The sequence below is a fragment of the Limtongia smithiae genome (genome assembly GCF_038497785.1).
Source record: "Limtongia smithiae strain NRRL Y-17922 unplaced genomic scaffold V1518scaffold_13, whole genome shotgun sequence".
NCBI classification, from domain to species: domain Eukaryota; kingdom Fungi; phylum Ascomycota; class Lipomycetes; order Lipomycetales; family Lipomycetaceae; genus Limtongia; species Limtongia smithiae.
Genome location: NW_027117634.1, coordinates 201,117 through 219,494, shown reverse-complemented (window position 1 = coordinate 219,494; position 18,378 = coordinate 201,117). Strand labels below are relative to the sequence as shown.

At 55.6% G+C, this 18,378-nt stretch overlaps 10 protein-coding genes across 10 annotated transcripts; 6 read left to right on the top strand and 4 right to left on the bottom strand.

Annotated features, from left to right (window-relative positions):
• Window positions 1–785: 785 nt before the first annotated feature.
• V1518DRAFT_422247 (Longin-like domain-containing protein) lies at window positions 786–1,634 on the top strand. The gene is made up of 3 exons (XM_066905414.1): window positions 786–1,185; window positions 1,235–1,409; window positions 1,459–1,634. The coding sequence occupies exons 1-3, from the start codon at window positions 842–844 to the stop codon at window positions 1,519–1,521; spliced, it is 582 nt and encodes a 193-aa protein (XP_066757509.1). The 5' UTR covers window positions 786–841; the 3' UTR covers window positions 1,522–1,634.
• V1518DRAFT_422246 (uncharacterized protein) lies at window positions 1,601–3,502 on the bottom strand. Its single transcript, XM_066905413.1, has one exon. It carries the CDS (start codon window positions 3,489–3,491, stop codon window positions 1,626–1,628), a length of 1,866 nt encoding a protein of 621 aa, XP_066757508.1. The 5' UTR covers window positions 3,492–3,502; the 3' UTR covers window positions 1,601–1,625.
• V1518DRAFT_422243 (uncharacterized protein) lies at window positions 3,431–5,072 on the top strand. The gene is made up of 2 exons (XM_066905412.1): window positions 3,431–4,370; window positions 4,419–5,072. The coding sequence occupies exons 1-2, from the start codon at window positions 3,605–3,607 to the stop codon at window positions 5,024–5,026; spliced, it is 1,374 nt and encodes a 457-aa protein (XP_066757507.1). The 5' UTR covers window positions 3,431–3,604; the 3' UTR covers window positions 5,027–5,072.
• Window positions 5,073–5,308: 236 nt separating this feature from the next.
• On the top strand, window positions 5,309–7,953 carry V1518DRAFT_422242 (trehalase-domain-containing protein). The gene is made up of 3 exons (XM_066905411.1): window positions 5,309–5,648; window positions 5,702–5,771; window positions 5,821–7,953. Exons 1-3 carry the CDS (start codon window positions 5,502–5,504, stop codon window positions 7,776–7,778), a joined length of 2,175 nt encoding a protein of 724 aa, XP_066757506.1. The 5' UTR covers window positions 5,309–5,501; the 3' UTR covers window positions 7,779–7,953.
• Window positions 7,670–9,424, bottom strand: V1518DRAFT_422241 (Frag1/DRAM/Sfk1 family-domain-containing protein). The gene is made up of 2 exons (XM_066905410.1): window positions 8,852–9,424; window positions 7,670–8,798 (listed from the first exon to the last, which is right to left on the bottom strand). The coding sequence occupies exons 1-2, from the start codon at window positions 9,038–9,040 to the stop codon at window positions 7,983–7,985; spliced, it is 1,005 nt and encodes a 334-aa protein (XP_066757505.1). The 5' UTR covers window positions 9,041–9,424; the 3' UTR covers window positions 7,670–7,982.
• Window positions 9,425–10,227: 803 nt separating this feature from the next.
• V1518DRAFT_439149 (uncharacterized protein) lies at window positions 10,228–10,872 on the top strand (the record flags this gene model as incomplete). Its single annotated transcript, XM_066906390.1, has 1 exon — window positions 10,228–10,872. The coding sequence occupies one exon, from the start codon at window positions 10,228–10,230 to the stop codon at window positions 10,870–10,872; it is 645 nt and encodes a 214-aa protein (XP_066757504.1).
• A 1,481-nt stretch (window positions 10,873–12,353) lies between these two features.
• On the top strand, window positions 12,354–13,946 carry V1518DRAFT_116137 (uncharacterized protein). The gene has a single exon (XM_066900680.1). It carries the CDS (start codon window positions 12,632–12,634, stop codon window positions 13,832–13,834), a length of 1,203 nt encoding a protein of 400 aa, XP_066757503.1. The 5' UTR covers window positions 12,354–12,631; the 3' UTR covers window positions 13,835–13,946.
• V1518DRAFT_422231 (40S ribosomal protein uS11) lies at window positions 13,895–14,789 on the bottom strand. The gene is made up of 4 exons (XM_066905409.1): window positions 14,689–14,789; window positions 14,527–14,589; window positions 14,153–14,473; window positions 13,895–14,093 (listed from the first exon to the last, which is right to left on the bottom strand). The coding sequence occupies exons 1-4, from the start codon at window positions 14,717–14,719 to the stop codon at window positions 14,059–14,061; spliced, it is 450 nt and encodes a 149-aa protein (XP_066757502.1). The 5' UTR covers window positions 14,720–14,789; the 3' UTR covers window positions 13,895–14,058.
• Window positions 14,790–14,978: 189 nt separating this feature from the next.
• V1518DRAFT_422229 (L-Aspartase-like protein) lies at window positions 14,979–16,597 on the top strand. The gene has a single exon (XM_066905408.1). The coding sequence runs from the start codon at window positions 15,030–15,032 to the stop codon at window positions 16,476–16,478; it is 1,449 nt and encodes a 482-aa protein (XP_066757501.1). The 5' UTR covers window positions 14,979–15,029; the 3' UTR covers window positions 16,479–16,597.
• Window positions 16,515–18,269, bottom strand: V1518DRAFT_422226 (3-deoxy-7-phosphoheptulonate synthase). Its single transcript, XM_066905407.1, has 4 exons — window positions 17,984–18,269; window positions 17,846–17,927; window positions 17,734–17,789; window positions 16,515–17,679 (listed from the first exon to the last, which is right to left on the bottom strand). Exons 1-4 carry the CDS (start codon window positions 17,999–18,001, stop codon window positions 16,660–16,662), a joined length of 1,176 nt encoding a protein of 391 aa, XP_066757500.1. The 5' UTR covers window positions 18,002–18,269; the 3' UTR covers window positions 16,515–16,659.
• Window positions 18,270–18,378: the final 109 nt, after the last annotated feature.

The following is an 18,378-nucleotide window of genomic DNA, read 5'->3' as shown; positions in this document are numbered from 1 at the left end:
GTCACTTCTTCATGCCCAGTCCATGTTCATGCACTCCTTTCAGTCTTATTGCTCCCTAACTAGTCGCTGCTTTCTCTCTGTAGCTGTCTGCCTGCCTTCCACAGCTATTCTTCTTCTTGTGCCCTCGCTGCCTCTCGTCTGCCCTTCGCGCCCACCACTCCGCCCGCCTCGCGTACCAGGCTACAGGCGCAGAACACGCGCAGCCGCGCTTGCGCCACATCCAGCGCCAAGCCACACCGGCCGTGCGCTCCTCGCTCCAAAAATAGGAGGCACGCTTATCCGCACTCGGCAGGTGCGCGTGCGGCGCCAGGCTGCGTTAGGGCTGCACCGCCCGCGTTCCTCCCAGCGGCGCGCATTTCTCATTTCACGCTGGCGCGGGAACGCAGCGTGCAGGAGCGCCCAGGGAGCAGAGGGCGGTCTCCGCATGCGTCCACAGGGAAGATGGGTCGGCCGTGAAGAGGCTCGCGTAGAGGCGACGAGATCGGCTCGGACGACACGGGCATAAGCGGCGTGATCGAGACAGCATCCACGGCGCGGTCAAACGACGATCACCAGCCTGCTTCAGAACTTGAAGGCTGCGTCGCGACGCCGCCGAAATTGGACTGCGCCCCTTGAACTGCCCTAGCCCCTAGGCGTGCAGCCATCGCCCCTGCACTGCGCAACGCGGTGGTGCACTTGTGCTGTGCCAGGCTCCTCTGCACTTGTGCCAGGGTTGCAACCCTCGGCGTCCCGCCGAACTCGGCACGCCCTAGCCCTGCGCGCGCTCCGCCGCGACCATCACCAGTCGTACTCAGGACACGTTCTGGAGCAGCTGTCTAATCATCCGGGCCCACCATCCACAATGTCCCAAGCAAACGTCACCCTGTTCACAGTCACCGCGGTGCTCATCCTCGACAACGACTCCCACCGCATCCTCACAAACTATTACCAGCCGCCGCACCCCTACCCCCACAACCAGTACGCGAATCCCTACCCCACCATCAAGGAGCAGCGCACCTTCGAGAAGGGCCTGTTCGACAAGACACACAAGCAGGGCACCGACATCATCTTGTTTGATAATCACGTTGTCGTCTACAAGGAGATCGTCGATGTCATCATCTACGTCGTCGGCGGCCTCAACGAGAACGAGTCCATGCTCTACCAGGTCCTGCTGGCGCTGCGAGATTCCCTGGAGATCCTCCTGAAGTAGGTCCCCCTCCGATCTCCTCCTCCGTGCACGCGTCTAACCATGCAGACACTCAATGGACAAGCGCACCATCATCGACAACTATGACCTCGTCTCTCTCGCCGTCGACGAGACCGTGGACGACGGCATCATCCTCGAAACAGACCCCCTCGTCGTCGCAACCCGCGTCTCCAGACCCCCGACATACGACGCCAACGTCAACCTCGATCTCAGCGAACAGGGCGTACGTCCCCTTTTGTCCTCCTTTTCATGTCTACCGCTAACAATCGCAGTTGATGAATGCATATCAATTCGCAAAGGGCAAAATAGCAGAACGACTAAAGCAGGCGCTGTAATCGCGCGCTGTCTCTTTTGGAACCACACACTCTCATGACCGTTCTTGCATCATCCGTCTCGCTCCTATATGATACACGGGCACCACAAAATACATCTATCCTATCTACTTGCCCTTCTTCTTCCCGCCCTTCCCGCTTCCTCCCTTCTTACCCCCATCAAATGCACCGCCCTTTCCCTTCGCCGCCGCAGGCGCGCTCTTCACCGGCTTCCCCGTCGGTATCCCAGCCCTAAATTTTGCCACGCCGACCGGCATCGCGATCTCCGCCTCGCTCAAGCTGTCAATCAAAAACACCTCCGATGGCCAGCACCGTTCTGTGTCCTTACTGCCCTTGTCGATTGTCGAGCCCATACCCTCCACAAAGTACTGCTGACATTTCTTCAACGTCTTTCCCCGCTTCCCAGCGCCGGGAAGTAACTTCACCCGGTATTTCAGCTTGTGCATAGCTTGCCATGGTGCGCATATCGGAATCGCACTGAGTAGCACGTCCTCTCGGGCAGGCCGACCAACGAGCCGCTCGACATGCACGACCTGATTCTTCTCGTCCTCGCTCACCTCCAGCAGCGTTTCCGCCCGTAATGGCACGCGCTGTGTCTCCATCGCTTCCTTCCTTCTCTCACGATTCTTCAACGTCGCTTCTTCCTCCTTCTCCCGCTTTTCCCGCACCTCCCGCGCGTACGCGGCCCGACGCTCCGCGCGCGCGCGGTCGAGAGCCGTACGTTGTGCGGATTTTTCAGAGCCGAGGAGTTTCATGTATAATGCGCGGTCTTCGGGAGCTTGGTCAGCGTACTTGGTGGAGATCTTTTTCAGCTTGGATTTTTTGCCGCGGGGCAAAGAGGACACTGGAGTGTCGCTGCGGATCGACGCAGGTGTAGATACGGTTGACATGTCATCGGAGGCGTCCTCGTCCTCCACTTCATCATCGTCTTGCTCGTCGTCTTGCTCGTCGTCTTGCTCGTCGTTGTTGTCGTCGTCGTCGTTGTCGGCGTCGTCTGATGCATCGCCGTTGGCGGGTGTAGTCCCCTCTTGCTCCTCCTCGTCCTCCTCGTCCTTAATCTCCCCAGCCTCCTCTTCCTGCGCTTCGGCAGTATCTTCCTCCACAACATTCTCCGCTGCGACCCGTAACTTGCCATGCCTCGCCGCGCTGTCCTCATCAACCACAAACAAAACCCCAAACCCCATCATCATCGACGGCGTTCCGATCGACATTTTCTTCGCCTTATCAATCATCACCTTCAACTCAAATTCCCCGCCCGTCGCAACTTTCTCGACATTCGTGTGCACGCTCACGGCCGCGGAATGACACCACCACGCTTCGACCAGTCCGTTTGCGTCCCATGCGGTTGAAGTGGAGACCGCGAGTGTGCCGGCTTGCGAAAGCGTGCTGGGTGGTACCACATCGGTTTTTAAGGGGTTGAGAATAATCACAAGACTTGAAGACGGCGCGTCGGAGGAGACAACAATATCGTGCTTGCCAAGGTGTCGTGTAAGTAGAAGCGCAGTCTGTTGTTCGTAACGCCCAGAAAGCACGAGATAGCCGTCACTGGAAAGGAACCACAGATACTTCTCAAACCATAGCGGCGTGCGCGCTGGTGGTTTAGGTTGTTTCGGTGCGACCGAGGCTTTGGAGGTATCTGCATCGGATTTGTGCTGCTGCTTGCGATCTTTACGTGCATCGCGCTTCTTCGCTTTATTCGACAGCACTTTATCCCCAGTCGCTCTGCTCCTCTCATCAAATTCCTCTTCTTTTACCGGCACAGTCTCAACGACCTCCGCCTCCGGTTCCTCCGTCTTCGCGGCATCAAGCGCAATCTGAGCAAGTACCTCGCTTAATGCAATCGAAATATCAGCGCGCGTACTCGGCACTTTTGAAGGCGGTATCGTCGTGGGATTGTAGAAATACTTGGCCGGACCGCTGCTCACACCGGCTGCAGCAGCAGGTCGCTGGGGGACAACGGTAGGTCTGCTCATTTCAGTACGGAAGCTCGCGCACGATGTGAAGAATGCGAACGACGAAGAAGTCCAGCAGGAGCATGGGGTTAGGGCTTTAGTTTGAGCTCTCCGAGCTTACACGGCCGTGGAGGATGCGGCGAACGACGACGACGCCGTTCTATTGTCAAGCTGACTGCCGCGGGAGCACCATTTTTTTTAGGAAGATTGAAGATATGCAGGACTTTCAAATTTCGACGACAAACCGCTTGAAGAAGCGCAAGATCAGCAATGCGTTCACAGAGCATAGCGATGAAGAGGATGATGTGTTTAGCAAGTTAGGCAAGACGAAGACGAAACCGAAACCGATGGCGACGATAACTAGGAAATTGGCGCGCGAGGAAGAGAAAGAGGACGATGGAGTTGTCGTAGTGCCGGAAACGGGACGCCCTGGGTGGAGACCGCGGTTTATACCTACTGCTCTGAACGAGGAAAGTGCAGATGAGGTCGCAGAGGATGATGATGAGAATGCGAGTACAGAAGCTGATTCCAACGGCACTGCCGCTGCCACCGCCAACGCTGCCGCCGATGACGACGACTACTTAACAATGGCAGTCGAAGACCTTCCCTCCACGAGCATCCACGATATGACCTACACTGACCGCCGCCGTCTCAAAGCACGTCAAATCGAAATCACCTCCCGCATCAGACCCGCGGAGGAGGTGCGTCGTGAAAAGCTTGAGCGCGGTCTTGACACCTCGTTGTTTGACGCATATGATGAGAACGAAGCAGAGGAAGGAGGAGGGTCGAGTGTTGCGCTTGCAATTATGAAGAAGATGGGATTCGTGCCTGGCATGGCGCTTGGAAAGAATGGACAGAGTAGAGACAGCGCAGTGCCATTGCGACCTATATTGAAGTACGGTATGTTCTCTTCTACACAATGACATGAATTTGTACTGACTCTACAAGATCACCATGGCATCGGCATGGACACAGCACGAGCAAGCTTCCTCCGTGCCGAGTCCACACTCCTCGAAGAAGCAGAGTACACCGAACGCACAAGCTTTATCGATCGCAAACTACAAGAACAACTTGAGCGCAAAACACTCGGGCAGTTAGATGCTGCGCAAAAAATGTGTCAGGAGCTCGATATCACTGCGGACCCGCGCCTTGAGCGGTTGCTCTATGCGGGGGCAGGTAAAGGGGAGGCAATGGCGATTAAGGCGGCGAACATTTTGTGGAGACAGAGAGTTATTGATGCTGAGATCGCGCGGGAGGAACAAGCTCGGCGAAAGGGCATTCTTGATCGGCCACCCTCGCCACCAGAAATCAGCGGCGACGGCGACACGTCACCGCCGCCAGGCAAGACGCAATTAGTTGAGCAACTTGCTCCGGAAGACCTGGAGGACCCCGAGCTGGACGCGTTCAACAGCCTCGCACCTGCAGAACGGCTGCGTGTGGTTCTTGAGTACATGCGCGAGCAGTATTGTTATTGTTTCTGGTGCGGCTGCCGCTACGACGGGAAGGAAGATCTTGAGGCGAACTGTCCCGGCTTGTTGGAGGAGGAACACGAGTAGATAGCATAAGTAGTGGTGTTTGCAGAATATGTAGTTTTACGGGGTTTATGAGCTCTGCGTACGCTAGAGGGGCATAGTGGGGCCGAAAAGTTAAAGTGGCCGTTGGAACCGACGCGTTTATTTTGAGCGGCTGTGATGGCTCTAGCCGCTTGCGCAGACGATGTGCAGGTCCGCATGGTCTGCGATCGTGTAGCGCCGGTAAAAGTGGATGTTTGTTACTGGCTAGATAGACAGAGTAGACGACAATGTAGACGACAGCGTAGACGACAAAGAAAAGTGTGGAAGAAGCCGGGAGGAGGTTGGTTTAAGTGGCAAGCTGACGGCCAGAATTCACACCCTGGCGCGCTCTACGAGTCAATCAACGGCCCTCTAAATATTCTCCCCGCTCCCCTTTCATTCCTTTCCTCTCACCAACTCTCCACCCGATCCCCATCCTCTCGATCCATTGCCTGCAGGCGCATCCCTTCACGCACAAATGGCCAACGGTGTGTCGCGAACCTCCTCGATCTCCTCGAACGGCTCGATCGATCCGTACTCTGTCGCGGAGGTGTACTACGGGCCCGACACCGACATCACCACGCAGAAGGGTCGCGGCCTGTTTCGCACGCGGACTCTGTCGACTGTAAGTTCACATACCGCGGTATTCTGTGTCGTGGGAAAGTGCTGACCGTGCAGGTGCATGTTCGCGACAAGGATGAGATCCCGGGGGTGTCCACCTTTGTTCCTCGGCGGCGAGCGTCGCAAGGTGGGTATTCGTGTATTCCCTCCTCTGCTAACGAGACTAACAAATGCAGACGCCCAGTCGCTCATGCCGCGCAAGTTCTTGATCGATGTGGACTCGACTTTAACTGCACTTCTTGCCAGTGAAGACACCGACAATAACAAGCAAATTACCATCGAAGACCTTGGCCCCAAGGTCCTCCAACTTGGCACCGCAAACTCCAATGGCTTCAACAAGTTCGATGTACGTGGCACGTACATGCTCTCGAATCTGCTACAGGAGCTCACGCTCGCGAAAGAGTACGGCCGCAAGGCTATTATTCTCGACGAGCAGCGGTTGAACGAGAATCCGGTGGATCGGCTGTCGCGCTTGATTCGTACGCAGTTCTGGGATTCACTCACCCGACGCATCGATGCTAGCTTGCTTGAAGTTGTGGCTGTCGATCCCAAGAACCGCTCCAAAAACCAGCAACCGCGGATCTATGTTCCATTCGGAGAAACAGAGCAGTACGAGTACTACATGAACGAGGCCGCTAAACGACCAAATTTCCACCTCGACGTGCAGTACCTGCCCAAAGATATTACGCCGGAGTGGGTCAAATCCGTGAACGACAAGCCGGGCTTACTCGCGCTCGCGATGGACCACGTGGTGGATGAGTTTACGGGCCAGCCCACATTGCGTGGCAAGCCGTTCGTCGTGCCGGGTGGCCGATTCAACGAGCAATACGGCTGGGACTCGTACATGATCGCGCTGGGCGTGATCATTGACAATCGTGTTGATCTTGCACGGGGCATGGTGGAGAATTTCGTGTTCGAGATCAAGCACTACGGCAAGATTTTGAATGCGAATCGGTCGTATTATTTGAGCCGGACGCAGCCGCCGTTTTTGACTGACATGGCGCTGAAGGTGTATGAGAAGATCCAGCATGAGCCCGATGCGCTTGAGTTTTTGCGGGAAGCGATCAAGGCTGCGATTAAGGAGTATAAGGAGGTGTGGATGGCGGAGCCGCGATACGATCCTGTCACGGGATTGTCGCGGTACAGACCCGCTGGTATGGGAATCCCGCCCGAGACGGAGGCGAGCCATTTCACGCACTTGCTGCAGCCGTACGCGGATAAGTTTAAGCTCTCGCTGGCTGAGTTTCAACAGAAGTACAACGACGGAGAGATCACGGTGCCGGAGCTCGACGAGTACTTCTTGCACGACCGCGCCGTGCGCGAGTCTGGACATGATACTTCGTACCGTCTTGAACGGCGGTGCGCAAATCTGGCGACGATAGATCTGAATAGCTTGCTGTACAAGTACGAAGTTGATATCTCGCACGTTATCCGGCGGATGTTCAATGACAAGCTTAAGCTGGACGACGGCACCATCGAGACCAGCGCTACATGGGACCGGCGGGCGCGGCGGCGGAAGACGTTGATCGACGAGTACTTGTGGGACGAGGAGCAGGGGATGTACTTTGACTACGACACGGTGCTCATGCAGCGGTCGGACTACGAGTCCGCGACGACGCTGTGGGCGATGTGGGCGGGTTGCGCGTCGCCGCGGCAGGCGGCGCGACTTGTCGCGGAGGCGATTCCAAAGTTTGAGGAGTTTGGCGGGTTGGTGTCCGGGACGGAGAAATCCCGTGGGAAGGTGGGTATTGACCGGCCGAATCGGCAGTGGGATTACCCCTACGGCTGGGCGCCGCAGCAGATTCTTGCATGGGTGGGCTTAATCCGGTACGGCTACGAAGAAGATTGCGAGCGGCTTGTGTACAGATGGCTATACATGATGTCGAAGGCGTTTGTGGATTACAACGGCACGGTGGTGGAGAAGTATGACGTCACGCGACCGGTGGACCCGCACCGCGTGAACGCGGAGTATGGAAATCAGGGCGCGGATTTCAAGGGCGTTGCGAAGGAAGGGTTTGGGTGGGTGAACGCGTCGTATTCACTTGGGTTGACATTGATCGGCTCGCACGCGCGGCGCGCGCTGGGTGCGTGTACCCCGCCGGGGCTGTTTTACTCGAGTTACAACAAGGCGTAGGTATTGCACATGGTAGTTTTACTTTGAGAAGGGTGTGACGGGAATTCAAAAGGAAAAGCGGGCGTCAAACTCGCCAGTACATATTACACATCACAAAAATTGTTCTCTCTTAAATAAATGGTACACGAAAGGTGGTAATGTACAAAATATATTACCCGGAACGCCGAAAATAGATTCGAAGAATATGCAGGAAGTACGTGGGATCTAGAAATTGGAGGAGAGGGTGGTGGAAGTGGGATTCTTGGTGGTGGTCGTAGGAAGGGGAGGAGAGACGCGGGTTTCGTCGGTTGACGTGCTTCCTTGTCGCTCTGCGACGGGGGGGGCGAGGGAAGTCGGAGCAACGTAGTCCGCTCCGGAAGCCTCGACGTCGTCTGATGGCACCGGTGCAGCCGTACCAAAAAAGTAGCCACCATTATGCTCGCGCTGCTGGGATCGCTTGGACGCGGGATACAAGTCGCAAGCGAGGATGAGCAGCATGAAGCCGTACCAGTACGCGAGCGTCCACTCGATGATCGCGTCGTTGTTTTCGTCTTCAATGCCGTTGTCCCGGTTGAGCAGGCATATGAACGCGACAGCGAGTCCGATGGCAACGATTAACCAACCTGCTTTGAGCAGGTACGAGAAGCGGAGCCAGTTTACCTCGCGGTAACTTTTACGCAGCATGAAAAACTCCATGAACGAGAAGAACGCGGAAAGACCAACGCCGATGATGAAGAGACCCACGTTGATCATATGTCCGCGATGATTTCTGTACGTATCAAAAATCGACAACATCAGTAGCCCGACCTGGCCGAAGAAACACCACCAAATAGCGAGTCCCGACATGACCTTTTCGGCGACGCGGTGATTGCGTTCTAGGCGGCCGCGGTGGCGGAGGTACCGTTCGGCGGAGAATGCGAGGATGTAGAACACGCCCTGTGTTGCGTCGCCGGCGATGAAGAGCGGTTTGATGCCAGAGGCGGCGATGTCGGAGATGTACGGCACGCGTGTACCTGCGGTTTGATCGGGATAGACGTGGTTCTGCACACTATAGTCAGCTCGCGAAGCTGCATCGGAAGAGCGGTGGTACATACGCCGTATCCTTGAGCAGCCCAGATGGACATCAGCGCGACGAGCACGCCCCACCACACCGCAGCGCAGCAAAGCGGGAGCAGCCAGAAGTAACGGAAACGGTCAAGCATGCGTTTGGGCCAAGGTCGCCGGCCGTCGGTGGGTGTGCCATTGCCCTTTTCGAGAACGGCATTGCGTTTGCGGCCAAACATGGGGAAAGGGAGGTCGGATTGAGGCGAAGGGAAGGGGAAATAGGGAGGAGAAGAAGAAGGAGAAGAGAAGAAGTTATAGCGCTGGGCAGAGGCCGCGCAAGACAAAGGCGAACAGGGGCGAGAGCTCAGTACTAGAGGCACAGGCAACGCCAAACGATGTCCGCGCGTCGCGAGCTACGGGGGCTGTGGCGCCTTTTTCTTCTCTTTCTTCGTCGCCGTCGCCACAGCCTACTGGCAGTGCCTCTGGCGCCGTCCGTGGCCTCGAACGCGGACAGAAGCATGTCTCGTGCTCATATTCACGGGCTGTCATCATCGCGCCGCACCCGCGCCTTCCGCGTCTACAGCTGCTCTCCGGATCAGCGCCGCCGGCCGCAACCTGCCACCTCCTCCGCGCCTGCTGTGCCACTACAAATGCGGTCTGAGAGTCTGTTGTTTGTTGTTTACTGTGCGGGTACTCTGTGCCGTGCGCACTGTGCACCCTCCGCCGCCCAAAAACCAGGGGAGTACGTGTGCTTCTAGAAGCCTACATTTCATACACAAACCCTATTTTTGAATTGCCAATTCCCCGGCGCCGAAGAAGCCGGCGCAGTGACGTATGCCAGTCACAGTGACCGTGAGCGAAGTGCAGGTCCGTGAGCAGCGGATCACGCAGCAACGTCATGTCACGTGAGAATGCAGGGTCCGGTCGCGCCGTCTCGGACGCGGGGTATAATTTTTTATGCGCCGGCCCCGTTCGATCGTGCCAACGCCGCGTACTCGCTACGCGGGACGTTCCTGGTGCATGTATGAAGGCACGGTACAGACGATCAGTGCGAAGATCAGTAGATCGCACGCAAAGGAACCGCTTAGTGCTCGCGGTGCCGTGGACGGAATGGTCACGCGAGCACGTGCGGGTGCGGCGTGGCGGTTGCCTGATGAGGTCGGGGCTTGTAGAAGATCACCAGCTTTTGGAAGCGGTCGCGTTTGGCGCGTCGCGCGTACGAGGGTGTTCATATGCCATCCGGCCCCACTCCGCACTTTCTTTTCTTTTCTTCTCCTTCCCTCGTCCCCCTTCCCCGCACCGCCGATCCACGCCCACTATTATAATGTCCTCTCAGCCCTCATCGTCGCCACCGCCGACCGCCGTTATGTCTTCACCATCGCCCAGCTGCTGCACGCCCGCCAAAACATCCACGACGCCGCCGCAGATGCCGATTCCGATCACCATCCCACTGGGCGAGAAGTCTGCGCTCGCGCACAACGTCATGCTATCCCCTACGCAGACGCACCATCGGCGACGTGCTTCGGTCCCCGCATGGCCGCCGCCATCAGCATCACAGCATGCGACAGCAGCTGCTGGGGACGACTACATGCTGCGGCGGTCGACAGTTGCAGACACGGCAAGCGGAGTGACATCGCCGCCATTCCCTATCTCTCCCAGCCTCTACGGCTGCTCACCCGAGCAATACATTCCTGCTGGGTTTAAGGTGCAGCCGCCATTCATGCACACCTGCTGCCGCCACCCTTCCTCTGCATCGACAAATAACAACGTCTCCCCCCGTACAACTCCAGCGCCATCATCACAGGACAATTTCCCTGTAGACGCGCCGCTCCATCCCTACGACGTCGTCTACTGCGACCACCACCACCACCGTCGCCAGTCCGTCGCTGTCCGGTTCTTACCCCCCACGCCGCAGTCTTCAGGACCCGAAGGTATGCAGGCGAACATCGCGGATGAGTCGCTCATGATGATGTTCGAGCGCTGGCCGAAAGAACGACGACTGAGCGGTCACTTTGCACGGCCGCCATCGCCGACTGGCGAGCGTATTCTCAAAGGCGATGTCAGTTTCTAGCGCCACACTATCGTCTCCGTCACAAAATGCATAGTTGCGCTGTTGCGACAAAAAAGGCTGCATCAGCTTTGTACATACACCATATTTGTTACTACGTGGCTTGTGCCGCTTGTTCTGTATATTTGGCGAATTCGTAGCGTACGGAATCTCGGTCGGTCGGAAAATCGGTTTTGTTTTTTTTTTGCTGCTCTGTAAGCGTTGTGATTAGTGCAATGCAAGGTACATATTTTTATGTTGAGTGCAGTTAGAGATGGAGGTGTGGAGAAAGATGCGGTTGCCCCAGCCCGATTGCTTTCTAACACGTCAACACACCAATTGCTATTTACACGCCACATATCTACGGCAATCATCTCACCATACAATCAGTTGATCGCTGAAATGGTTGTGGTCAAATGCTCAGCTTTACAGTCTTCTGTGCAATGGCTCTCTGAGATACAGATTAATGTAATGCTGTCCGATCCGTGAGCGCTGATCTAGCGCCGAAGCGTGAAGTACAACTTCTATATAGCAATCGACTTCGGCGCTATTTGTAAGGTACAGCCAGACGATACGCGAGTCACATAGTGGCGAGCTTTAAATACGGCAATATGAAATATCCACTGATGTTTCTCACACTGTGGTCGCGGTGCATCGTCGCTGTCAGACGGGCTGACTTCGTGCCTGCGATGTGTGACCAATTCAGTGCAATCGTAGTCTTGCACGAAGACTCGTTTGTTATTTTGGTGGATGGGTGGTTTTAATCCCGTCTGCTGCAATTTGGGCCTACGCGTTCTCTAGAACTCGAGATTCTTGCATCAACGTACAGACATGGAAGACATGCCAAGATGCATTTTAACCTGCCAGACGTCTTCCGTCATTTCAAGCCTAGTACGACCAAATGTTCCGCTACTAACACGTGCCACTCATATATCAAAGTACAGATTAAACTACCATTTGAAAACAAGCTACGCATCCTCCAGTACACTATCAGACGTCGATGTATGACGTGTAAATTGCGCCTCTTACACCTCATTTAAAGTTCAAACGTAACTGTCGTGGACTATGCGAGTTGCGCGCCGTCAACTCGACCAATTACGAAGGACGTCCAATGCCACACTCCATAATGTTCATAGTCATTCTTGAGAAGTAAACTTCAATTGTGTGTGTGAGCACGACGATGTGTATATTGCGTAGCGCCGACTGAACGTGCGCTATTGTGACCAGGCCATCTCGTCGTGCTAACGTCACCCGGCCTCGCCTCTGCACCAGCTCATCTCGCTTCTCGGCAGCATCCAGCGTCCGGCACTCGTTCCCTCTTTGTGTACTCGTCCTCCGCTGTCCACATCGCATTCCTGATCTGTGGTCCGCACCCGTCGCTTCAACTGCACGCGTTTCTGTGCTGTTCCAAACAAAAGGTGGTTTCAGTTCGAGTGTGAAGGCACCGTGAAAGCGTCGTGGCTCGTCTGTTTATTGTTTATACCCGTGCTCATCTTACGCGTTCGTGTCCCCGTACCAGCCGTTTCACGAGTCAGCATCTAACGCAGCCATATTTAGATACACCACATATTGCATCTGTCACCATGACATGTTAGACGAGAGGACTGACCTACACCGGACCGATTGGACAACTTACTACACACATTTCATCAGCTATGCATAATATTCGCTAAGGGCATTGTTTGGGGCATAGTACTCCATTGCATCCGCACATATCGCTACGGACGTATCACGTAGCTCAGAAAAGAGCTCGTTCACAGACATACAGACGCCGGCAGACGCTATGAGCACACCTCCTGATACCCGCCTCACGCACTCCGCGTCCGCAGCGCCAATCCCTACGCTCTCGCGCCCGGGCACCAACAACAATAGCACAACCACCACCGACTCCTTTGCATCTGCACCTCATACGCAGCAGTCGCAGTTGCTACAACCGGGCAACGTGTCCCCCCAACCAAACAACACACAAATATCCCCACCTACTCCGGGCTCAGCATACTCACCCTACTCAGGTCCCCCGGGCTGGCTTTCTAGCGGCACGCTGCAAGAGTTTAGTCGCTTATTCGATAACATGGGCGACGACGAGGATTGGGAAGATATTCCCGCCACCGCGATCCGTGAGATGGATGCGTCGTCAGCGCAACTCCAGCTCTTCCGCGCAAACGCAACAATTCGGCGCCTCCGACTTTCCCTCCAAAAATCAAATGTCATATCTTCTCAGCATCACTTACAATCCCGCTTGTTGAAAATTGAAACCGAAGAATCGATGCGCAGATTCCACGTCGAGAACGCAATCATTAAGCGCGAGGTCGAAAGGCTACGCTTCGATCTCCTTATCGCGCGGCAAGAGAATGATTCTGATAACTACACACGCGACGACGCGGAGCGGTACCGACGACGGCTCTTGCGGGCCACAAATCGATATTTTGACGCGCAACGACGAGTGGGTGAACAGCAGCATGCAATTGATGAACTTAAGGAGAAGGTCCGGCAATTGGAGAAGAAAGATCCGCAGACTCAGCATGCGAGAAGGTCTGTCGCGTCGAGTAGTTCCGAGGAGCACAGTCTCAACACGCTGGGGCTCCTTGCAACACATGTGCTGAGCCAACACGAACAGGATTCATCACAGGAAAGTCTAGTCGCCGTGCCGGGACTGCATCCCGAACGGGATCACCTACCACCGGCGAAGAGCAACTCGGAAGCAGCGCATGCTTCAGGATTGGCTGTTCAACACGCAAGCGACGGGGACTCCGATTCCGACGTCAGCAATAAAATAGCGTCCTCCCCAGTGGTTGGTACCTTTCGCAGCATCAACCGCGCTCATAAGCCGACAGACGACTCCACCAGCGGCAGCGGAGGGGCCTCAACTAGAGCCATCACGACGGCTCGTGCGACATCGCCTACGACAAAGCGGAGACGTTTCTCAACCACCACGGACGACACAGTGACTAAAAAGTCTCGGCGAAGGAAGAATTCGCAATCCTAATAGACGCCAACGGGCGTCCTTGTATAACACGTTTAATAGTCTTAGTTCTGTATGGTGTTTGTATAATCTTCAGCGGACGGATGTTTCGTGTAGTACTACTTTGACAATTCAAAATTATTTGAATCATAGTCTTATCATTCCCTGAACCTCTAATTACTAGCAAGAGGCAACTTTTTCAGAATTTGGTACATATAAAACAATGACTGTTGATATACAGAAAAACTCTACAATCTGCGACCTCTGCGACCACCCTTCCGGCCTGCACAATAGAAGTTAGCATACGACTCAAACTTAAAACCGCCAGTAGCAAAAACGTACGGGTAGAGTCTGAGGGAACGGGGGTGACGTCCTCAATTCTGCCGATGCGCATGCCAGCTCGGGCAAGAGCGCGGAGTGCGCTCTGGGCGCCAGGACCGGGGGTCTTGGTGCCGGTGCCACCGGTGGCTCTGATCTTGACGTGGAGGGCAGTGATGCCGAGCTCCTTGCATCGCTGGGCGACATCCTGGGCAGCCAACATGGCGGCGTAGGGGGAGGACTCGTCGCGGTCGGCCTTAACCTTCATACCACCGGTGACACGAGCAATGGTCTCGCGGCCACTTAGGTCGGTGACGTGGACGAAGGTATCGTTGAACGAGGCGACTATGCGAGTATGAGTATACGGACGAGCGTTCGAATAACGAATGAAAACGTACAGATACGAGCAACGCCAAAGACGAGCTCACCCTCTCTGATCTGAGGACCGAGCGAGATGTTCTCTGCACACGCGGTCAGCCGACGGAACCACACGACGAGACGCTACCAACATAGAAGCACGCAGTCGGACATGCGCTCATATTCAACACAGCGCAACATACCCTGAGGAGCTTTGACAGTTTTTGGCGGCATTGTGTAGTTGGAGTTGGATGAATGGAGGAGGTACGGAACGGCAACGGCGACGACGACGACGAAGAGATTCTGAAGCGCACAGGCACCAAACCCTGGTGCTCACGCAGTCACATGAGCAGTGTGTACAGCGTTGGGAGGGAAGTGTTTAGCAGTCACGAGCAATACAGATGCCCTAAATGAATACAACCCTATCACGTGTGTTTGCTCGAAGCCGCACGTGCTCGGACTTCCTCGAGGCTCCCCGCAAAATCGTATCAGAGAGACTGCTCAGTTCCCAGCTACACGCAGGTCTTCAGCACAAGCGGCAACAATGTCTTCGTTCGACAGCTACTCCTCCCCACTCTCGTCACGCTATGCGTCGAAGGAGATGTCCTCCTTATTTTCTCCGCGCACGCGCTACTCGACTTGGCGTAAGCTCTGGCTCAACCTCGCCATCGCTGAGAAGCAGCTAGGTCTCACCGCCATTACCGACGAGGCGGTCGAGCAGCTGCGTGAGCACACAATCATTTCCGACGATGAGATCCGCGCTGCGAGTGAACAAGAAAAGATCGTCCGTCACGATGTCATGTCACATGTGCATGTCTACGGCATCGCCGCGCCGTCGGCCGCCGGTATCATTCATCTTGGTGCGACATCATGCTTCGTTACTGACAATGCGGACCTCATCTTCCTCCGCGACGCTTGTGACATATTGATCCAGAAGCTCGTAAACGTCATTGATAGACTATCTGCCTTCGCTATTCAGTACAAGGACCTTCCTGTTCTCGGATGGACCCATTTCCAGCCAGCCCAGCTCACCACCGTCGGCAAGCGCGCGACGCTCTGGATCCAGGAACTCCTCTGGGATCTCCGTAATATCTCACGCGCACGCGACGACCTCGGTCTCCGCGGCGTCAAGGGCACAACCGGTACCCAGGCTTCTTTCCTCGCTCTGTTCAACGGCGATCACGACAAGGTCGAGGAGCTCGACCAGCTCTTCGTAGAGCTCATGGGTTTCAGCTACGCGTACCCGTGCACCGGACAGACATACTCTCGCAAAATCGACATCGACGTTCTTGGTCCACTTTCCTCGCTTGGTGCTACCGCACACAAGATGGCTACGGATCTTCGATTGCTCGCAAACCTCAAGGAGGTCGAGGAGCCCTTTGAGAGCACGCAGATCGGTTCCAGCGCGATGGCTTACAAGCGTAACCCCATGCGCTGCGAGCGAGTGTGCTCGCTCGCGAGACACTTGACAGGTCTCTATCAAGACACCGTGCAGACTGCTTCCGTGCAATGGTTCGAGCGAACCCTCGACGACAGTGCTATTCGCCGCGTGTCGATCCCATCTGCATTTTTGACCGCCGACATCATTCTCTCTACGCTCCTTAACATCACTTCCGGCCTTGTCGTGTACCCCAAGGTCATCGAGCGACGGATCATGAGCGAATTGCCGTTCATGGCAACCGAGAACATCATCATGGCTATGGTCCAGAAGGGTGCAAGCCGACAAGAGTGCCACGAGGAGATCCGCGTGCTGTCGCATCAGGCGGCCCACGTCGTCAAGGCCGAGGGCGGCGACAACGATCTCATCGAACGGATAAAGAAGACTGAGTACTTTGCTCCCATCGTAGGCGACCTCGAGAAGCTGCTCGACCCGTCTACCTTCATCGGTCGCGCCCCGCAGCAGACTGAGAAGTTCGTCAAGGTCACCGTCGCTGCTGCGCTTGAGCCGTTCAAGACTTACCTCAACTCCGAGAAGGTTGAGCTGAGTGTTTAGTTCCATTTCAACTAGTCAAAAAATATCGTCACGATCTTGTCACGTCTAACTTTTGCATGTATTTAACATACTATTTACACAGAACATAACTCCCTCCAAGCCACTGGCTCAGTAACAAACATTATCTGTCCCAAAACTCGCTAAAGCCCGATATCATCACATCGTCAACACAAAAACAAAGCTAAGCAGTAGCAGCTGCGGTCTTCGCGGCAAGCGCCCGCCCGGCCACAATCTTCCTCCGCGACCTAACGGCCTCAGCAAGGTCTTCCAGCATTGGCACGGTTTGCTCCCAGGACACGCACGCGTCCGTGATGCTGACACCGTAACGGAGACTGTCGCGGCCGCCACGGGGAGGCACATCTTGGCGGCCATTGTTGATATTGCTCTCAATCATGACACCCATGATAATCTGCTCGCCTTCGCGGATTTGCTGCGCGACTGAGCTACAGACCTTGGGCTGATTTCTGTAGTCCTTGGACGAGTTGCCGTGGGAGCAATCGACCATGAGCTGAATGCCGGCCGGGAGCTTCGTCTTGGCCTGCGCAATGTGTTCAGCGTCGTAGTTAGGACCGCCCTTACCGCCGCGGAGAACTACGAAGCAGTGCTCGTTGCCCTTGGTGGTGGTGATCGCAGCCAAGCCCTGCTTCGTGACTCCCATGAAGTGATGCGGGTGTGACGCAGCGCCGACGGCGGCAATAGCAACGTCGAGCGAGCCGTCGGTGCCATTCTTGAAGCCGACCGGGAAGGAAAGGCCAGACGCCAGTTCACGATGGAGCTGCGACTCGGTGGTGCGGGCACCGATGGCGCCGATACTCAGAAGATCGGCCAAGAACTGGGGGCTGATGGTATCGAGCATTTCTGACGCAATGGGCAAGCCCATATCGGTGAGTTTGCAGAAAAGCTGGCGACTGAGTCGGAGGCCCTTGTTAATCTGGAAGGACTCGTCGATATCAGGGTCGTTAATGAGACCCTTCCAGCCGACAGTGGTACGCGGCTTCTCCAAGTATGCGCGCATCACAATCAACAGATCATCTTTCAGCTTATCGGCGACAACCCGCAGTCTCGCGGCGTACTCATACGCGCTCTCGGGGTCGTGGATAGAGCAAGGGCCCACAACGACAAGGATCTTGTCAGACTTGCCGTTCAGGATCTTGATGGCGCCCTGACGGCCGGCAAGGACAGTCTCCGCAGAGGTCTCGGACTGCAAGTGCGTTAGCTTTGAAACGAGGAAAAATTCCGAGGCAGGATAACGCACGGCCGGGAACTCCTGCTGGAGGAGAGCGGGGGGGACAAGAGGGTCGTATCCGAGAACTGCGGCTTGTTAGCAAAACCCTTCTTCTGACCACATAGTACCAATGACTACATACTTCGAACATCCTCGGGCTCCTCGGTGGTGCCGTTAACGCTGGATGACCGGGACGACGAATTGTAACCGTCAATGGTGAACATCTATCAGCGTAGGGTTAGAATAGATCTCACACGTCAACCAGCGACTGCGCACATACAGGAACTGGTGCAGGCATTTTCTAGTAGTTTGACGACGGAAGAGTGACTCGCTCAGAGCGAAGAAAGGACTGTGCGATGGAGAGTGTGGAGGGGCGGGAGCTGAGGAAGCGGTGGAATTTGTCGAGTCAGAGCAATAAAGAGTTTTTCCGTCGGACCACCGGTCGCTGACCTCGTGCTCAACCAAATGGCTCACAGCCCACAGCCCACTCTTTCTCCGGCCCCGTCGCACGCTCACTTTAGCGGATAGCCAGCTTGTAGAAATGATCTTATACTCATAACAGCGAGTTTCCGAGAACTGCGACGCCTTGCTGCAAACAGCAGACCACAGCAGCGCGCTGCCGATTGAATCACGTGACCTCACTAACCCGCAGTGCCAATATTCCGCTCACATGAC